Source organism: Cornus florida, unplaced genomic scaffold (assembly GCF_030987335.1).
Source record: "Cornus florida cultivar Cherokee Brave unplaced genomic scaffold, ASM3098733v1 CherokeeBrave_3.0.0_Hap2_Chr01, whole genome shotgun sequence".
NCBI lineage: Eukaryota > Viridiplantae > Streptophyta > Magnoliopsida > Cornales > Cornaceae > Cornus > Cornus florida.
The window spans coordinates 55,757,994-55,764,525 of record NW_026775571.1 but is presented as its reverse complement, the minus strand read 5'-3'; the positions used below and the strand labels follow the sequence as shown (position 1 = coordinate 55,764,525).

The 6,532-nt window shown below is 35.9% G+C and overlaps 1 protein-coding gene across 1 annotated transcript; it reads left to right on the top strand.

Annotated features, from left to right (window-relative positions):
- Positions 1-1,857: 1,857 nt before the first annotated feature.
- Positions 1,858-5,095, top strand: LOC132272559 (uncharacterized). Its single transcript, XM_059773686.1, has 4 exons — positions 1,858-2,097; positions 3,094-3,600; positions 3,712-3,778; positions 4,620-5,095. Exons 1-4 carry the CDS (start codon positions 1,858-1,860, stop codon positions 5,093-5,095), a joined length of 1,290 nt encoding a protein of 429 aa, XP_059629669.1.
- The last annotated feature ends 1,437 nt before the right edge of the window (positions 5,096-6,532 follow it).

Here is a 6,532-nt window from a genome sequence, read left to right as displayed (position 1 = left end):
AGAAAGTTTAAGAACTAAGGTCCAAGGAATTTCGGTCGACTGAACCAAAGAGGACTCTTTCATCGATCTACCGAACCAAGGCTGATTGCCATCCTTTGCCTAAATCGGTCAACCGATCCTCAAGAGTAATTTATTTCGGTCTACCGAACTTGCGAGAATTCAAATTTCAAAAGGGATTTATTCCTCGAAGTGTGTGTCCAATAGCTAAAATTCATATCAGACAGTTCTGAAAGTCTATATAATGACTGGTAGCCTTCATAAAAGCTTGTTGCATTTATTAAGAAAGATATCCTTGCAATCATTGAACCTTGTTTTTTATTATACACACATCTCATATCATAAAAGAGAGTTGAGCTTCAATTTATTCATACACATTCTAGAGTGAGCTATATCTTGTACTTCAAATCTAAGAGAGATCATATTGTACTTCTTCAATCTTGTTCAAAACTTGTAAGGGCTGGTATGGCCCAAGAAAGACTAAGAGAAGGTGTTTCTCTTAGCACTTAAAAGCAAGGAAGAGCTTCTTGTAAAAGGTTTGCTCTCCACCCACAAGGAGAAGCCATAGTGAATTAGGAAGTCTCAAGAAGGGTCTTGAGCAGAGGAGTAGGAGTTTCCGAACCTTGCTAAAATCGCTGAGTATATGTTTGTAATCTCTATCTCTATCTCTTACATTTATTGCTATATATTTTGCTTGATAAATATTATCCTTTGAAGTTCAAAATTCAGATTATTTTCTTCAATATTTATCAAGGAAGTTAAGCTTTGTTTTAGTTAATTGATTAAACCCAAATTTGACATTAGTTTGCTTAGACTCTATTCACCCCCCCCCCCCCCTCTAGAGTCTATATCTGGGCAACAATTGGTATCAGAGCTAGAACTCTATTAAAAAAAGCTTAAGTGTATTAGAGAACGATCATGGCAAACTTAAATGGTCATCTTCATCAAGAAGGTCAATCTAATACTAGACCTCCTTGGTTCGATGGAACCAATTACGGCTATTGGAAAAACAAAATAATAAACTTTCTTCAATCCAAAGACTATCAAATTTGGCTAGTTATAGTTAATGGACCTTTTGTTCCAATGAAAATTGTTGACACAAGAAGAATCCCTAAAACTAAAGCTAAATGGGACACCGAGGATTATAGACTTATCTCTTTAAATGCTAAAGCCAAAGTCAATCTAAATTGTGCTATAAGTCCGAGTAAATATAATAGAGTCTCTACTTGCACCATAGCTAAAGAAATCTGAGATAAACTTTAGGTTACTTACAAAGGAACTTCACAAGTCAAGGAATCCAAAATTAACATTCTTATGCATCAATATGAATTGTTTCGTATGAATGAAAATGAGTCTATTAGTGCAATGTTTGTGAGATTTACTGACATTATTAATGGGTTGAAACATCTTGGCAGAACTATGACTAACTCTGATCTTGCAAGGTAAATTCTAAGAAGCTTACCCAAAAAATGGGATACAAAAGCAACGGCAATTAAGCAAGCTCACAATCTCAACACACTTGAGTTGGATGAACTTCTCAACTCTCTTCTCACATGGGAGATCACTCTAAAAGATAGAGAAGGAGATCATCATTGGAAGAAAGAAATTGCTCTCATAGTCTCTCAAATAGAAAAGGAAGTTACCGGCAACAAAAGTGAAAATGTTGACTTAGCTTTTATCACTCAATCCTTCAAAAGATTTCTTCATAGGAAGAAATTCAACAAGGGAAGGTCCAAAAAGGGTGAATCATCTAATGAACAGAGCAAATGAGGCACCTCTACCTGTTTTCATTGTGGAAAGCCGGGACACTTCAAAGCTGATTGTCATGTTTACAAAGAGGAAAAGAAAAAGAGAAGAGCAATGCAAGCCACTTGGGAAGGTGACGACTCAAATGGCTTCGAAAGTGATAATGAAAAGGCAATCCTTTGCCTCATGGCAAATAGGGATGAGGATGGTTTCAAAATCTCCACATCTTCCAAGGACAAATGGTTTCTAGATAGCGGATGTTTAAGACACATGACGGGTGACCGCACAAAATTCTCCTCTCTAAAAGCATACAAAGGAGGAAGCATAACATTTGGAAACTACTCTAAAGGCAAGGTAATTGGCATTAGGATCATAGTTATTTCTCCTTCTTTATCACTTGAACATGTCTTACTTGTTGAAGGTTTAAAGCATAATCTATTTAGTGTTAGTCAACTTTGTGATAATAGATTTGATGTAATTTTTAAATCAGATAAATGCATTGTTAAAAAAAATGAATCTCAAATATTTTGTGCTCCTAGACATGGTAATGTATACACCTTGCTCTTAGGTGAACTTCAAGAACAAGATGTTAAGTGTTTCATATCATCCAATGAACATAGTTGGTTATGGCATAGGAGCTTAGGTCATGCTAGCATGGATTTAATCTCAAGATTGTCTAAAAATGAACTTGTCAAAGGTCTCCCCAAGACAAATTTTTCAAAAGACAAATCGTGTAGTGCTTGCCAAATTGGTAAGCAAATTAAATCCTCCTTCAAAAGGAAAAAGGATATAACCACTTCAAAACCACTTGAATTGATTCACATGGATCTTTTTGGACTGGAGAAAATTGCTAGTCTTTGTGGTAAACTCTATGCCTTTGTAATCGTAGATGACTACTCTAAATTCACTTGGGTATTCTTCCTTGCACGCAAAAATGAGGCTCATTCAATTCTTTCAAAATTTTGCAAAAGGGTCGAAAATGAAAAGGAATGTAAAATTAAAACCATTAGAAGTGATAGGGTTAGAGAGTTTGACAATCAAGATATTGAAAGATTTTGCGACGAAAATGGCTACAATCACAATCTTTCGGCACCTAGGACTCCCCAACACAACGGTGTTGTTGAAAGGAAAAATAGATCTCTTCAAGAAATGGCTAGAACCATGTTAAATGAGCACAATTCACCTAGATCTCTATGGGCCGAAGCTGTAAATACTTCATGCTATGTTAAAAATAGAGTTGTTATTAGAAAGATTCTCAATAAAACACCCTATGAGTTATGGAACAAAAGAAAACCTAATATAGGTTATTTCAAAGTTTTTAGGTGTAAATGCTTTGTCCTCAATGACAAGGATAATCTAGGAAAGTTTGATGCTAAATCCGATGAAAGCATTTTTCTTGGATATTCCTCTAGAAGTAAAGCATATAGAGTTTACGATAAGAGGACCTTAGTTGTGGTTGAATCCATACATGTTGTGTTTGATGAATCCCCAACCTCTCCCCCAAAAAGTGTGATGGACAATGATGAAGAAGTTAAACTTGAAAAGGGTACCAATGAACTTAATACAAATAGGTCCCTTATAGAGATTGAGAAAAGTATCAATGACCTCAACATAAATGAGTCTCCTATTGATATCTATCAAAGTTCCAATTCAAATGATGATACCTCTCAAAATATAACTACTTCAAATCAATGGAAGTTAGTTCATAATCATCCCATTGACCGAGTTATTGGTGATCCATCCAAAGGTGTTAGTACACAGTCACAATTAAGAAATTTATGCAATTTTGTGGCATTCGTTTCTCAATTTGAACCTAAAAATATTTATGAGACTGAAAATGATGAATCTTGGCTCTTGGCAATGCAAAAAGAACTCATTCAATTCAAAAGAAATAAGGTTTGGCATCTTGTCCCTAGACCTTAAAATAAAACAGTTATTAGCACAAAATGGGTATTTCGAAACAAAAAGGATGAGTTGGGAACTATTGTTAGGAACAAGGCTAGACTTGTTGCAAAAGGCTATAACCAAGAAGAAGGTATAGATTATGAAGAGACTTTTGCTCCCGTTGTTAGACTTGAGGCTATAAGAATGTTACTTGCATTTGCATCCCATAAAAATTTCAAATTATTTCAAATGGATGTAAAGAGCGCCTTCCTAAATGGTTTTATAGAAGAAAAAGTATATGTAGAACAACCACCGGGCTTTGAAAACTATGATAATCCAAACCATGTTTTTAAATTGACTAAAGCTTTTTATGGTTTGAAACAAGCTCCTAGAGCTTGGTATGAACGACTTAGTGGGTTTCTATTTTCAAATGATTTTAGTAGAGGAAAAATTGATAATACACTTTTTTACCAAAATCATTGATGACAATTTGTTGATCATTCAAATTTACGTAGATGACATTATTTTTGGATCAACAAATGACTCTTTAAGTAAAAAGTTTGCTATCTCCATGCAAAACGAGTTTGAAATGGGCATGATGGGCGAACTCAACTTCTTCTTAGGTTTGCAAATCAAACAAACTCTTGATGGAATTTTTATTTCCCAATTAAAGTACACTAAAGATTTGCTAAAGAAATTTGGCTTGGAAGACGCCAAACATGCTAAAACTCCCATGAGTCCTTCCTTAAAGCTTGATAAGGATGAGAAGGGCAAGGATGTTAATATTAAGAAATAGAGAGGGATGATTGGAAGTCTTCTATATTTAACGGCTAGTAGGTCGGACATTATGTTTAGTGTATGTCTATGTACTAGGTTTCAATCGTATCCCAAAGAATCTCACTTAAATGCTGTCAAGCGTATTTTTAAATATTTAAATGGCACTATCAACTTAGGATTCTAGTACCCTAGGCACTCATCATTTGAACTTGTAGGATTTACGGATGCGGATTTTGCCGGTTGTAAAGTTGATAGAAAAAGTACAAGCGGTGCTTGTCACCTTATAGGACAGTCCCTTATATCTTGGTCATGCAAGAAACAAAATTTAGTCACATTATCCACTGCTGAAGCTGAATATATTGCTGCTGGTAGCTGTTGTGCACAAATCCTATATATCAAACAACAGCTTGAAGACTTTGGGTTGTTCTTCAACAAAATCCCTATCAGATGTGATAATACCAGTGCTATTTGCATATCAAAGAATCCCATTCAGCATTCCAAAACAAAGCATATAGAGATTCGATATCATTTCTTAAGGGATCATGTATCTAAAGGTGATATTGAATTAATGTTCATCAACACCGAGAATCAATTGGCTGACATTCTCACGAAACCACTTCAAGAAGATAGGTTTTGCACACTTCGAAGAGAAATCGGAATGGCTATAGAAAGAGAGATTCATGATCACTAATGTATCCCTCAAAAAAAATAAAAGATATGGTTCTATTCCCAGTTCGGCAGACCGACACTATGATTCGGTCGACCAATTTAAATTTTGGCAAACCGAAACTAAAGCCTCATCTATTTCGGTCGACCGAAATAAGGAAATCATTTTCTCTTCAAAAAGTCATTTCGGTCGACCGATGTAGACATTCGATTGACCAATTCTCCGGGGGCATAGGTACGAACAGGATCAAATCAGATTTAAATGACCCGCGAACTGTTCTTTTCTCACAAAACACTTATCTATCTATCTCTCTCTCACCATCTAAAGGCGATCGCGAACCCTGATATCATTTCTCTTCTCCTCGTATTCAAGGTAAGTCTTACATCTCTCTTCTCGAGTAAATCTCTTTGACATCAGTTCTTTTGAGTTCTTTGAGTTCCTTAATCTTTGTTGCATCATACTAAGTTAGATCTGTTGCACTCATTATCATCTTGCCATCTATCTTACCAAATCTCCAATCTCATAAACGAACTCATGGCTTCCCGAAAGAATCCCTCTAGAACTGATAGGCAACTAGAAAAACGCACTAAGATTTCCCATGACTTAGATGCCGGAAGGTCTAACCCCCCAAACCCTGAGCAATTAGATCCCCATCCCGCTCCCAATATGCGTCTCTTCCGTGAACCTGAGTTTAAGGAAGTCTATGAAACAAGATTTCTCCATAAGGTAGTTGAAAAAGGAAAAATTTTCAATGATCATGAAAATGATGAATTGATTCAACATACCTTCTCACTATTTGATGCTATAGGCTTAGGTGATTTTGTATCGCTCAAAGTCCTTTTCTATCCCAAACTTGTTAGACTATTTTACACCCATCTCAAGAAAGAACTAGGGAACACCGCTTCCAATTCCTTTGTGGTAGGCTCTCACATTCACCTTACCGAGTCCAGTTTGTGACGTATTCTTAAACTTTCTCACGGTGATATTACCTACTTTACATCTTATAATTGGTATCATGGGGAAGAATTTGATCCTCTCCAAGCAGTCCAACAAATGCGTCAATTCCCTACTAAAAACACTGACAAAATTTTTGCAAGTCAGTTAACCGTCCAAGCCCGTCTCATCTATCATGTTATCATCCATACTATTCTTCCAAAATCTAATGGATGTTCAGATGTGTCATATATGGAAGCCTTTCTCATATGGTGTGTCCTAAACAGAAAGCGGTTTGATATCTCCTTTATCATCTTTCACCACATGCAAGATTGCATTAAAAAGGAGAAAATGCACCTCTTCTATGCCATGCCTCTTACTATCATCTTCAGAGCATACAAGGTTCGAATAGAAGGAGAAGACAAAAAGGAACTTACAAATCTCTACAGATTTGACAGAGACTTGCTAACTCAAATGGCTCTAAAAAAATTCGAAGCCAACATTTGGTATGACCCTTAGTTTGGAGTT

Coding starts and splice junctions, on each gene's coding strand:
- LOC132272559 (XM_059773686.1), top strand. CDS start 1,858: ATGCAAGCCACTTGGGAAGGTGACGACTCAAATGGCTTCGAAAGTGAT. Junction 3,601..3,711: donor ATGATGAATCTTGGCTCTTG/GCAATGCAAAAA, acceptor CGAAACAAAAAG/GATGAGTTGGGAACTATTGT. Junction 3,779..4,619: donor AGGCTATAACCAAGAAGAAG/GTATAGATTATG, acceptor TTGAACTTGTAG/GATTTACGGATGCGGATTTT.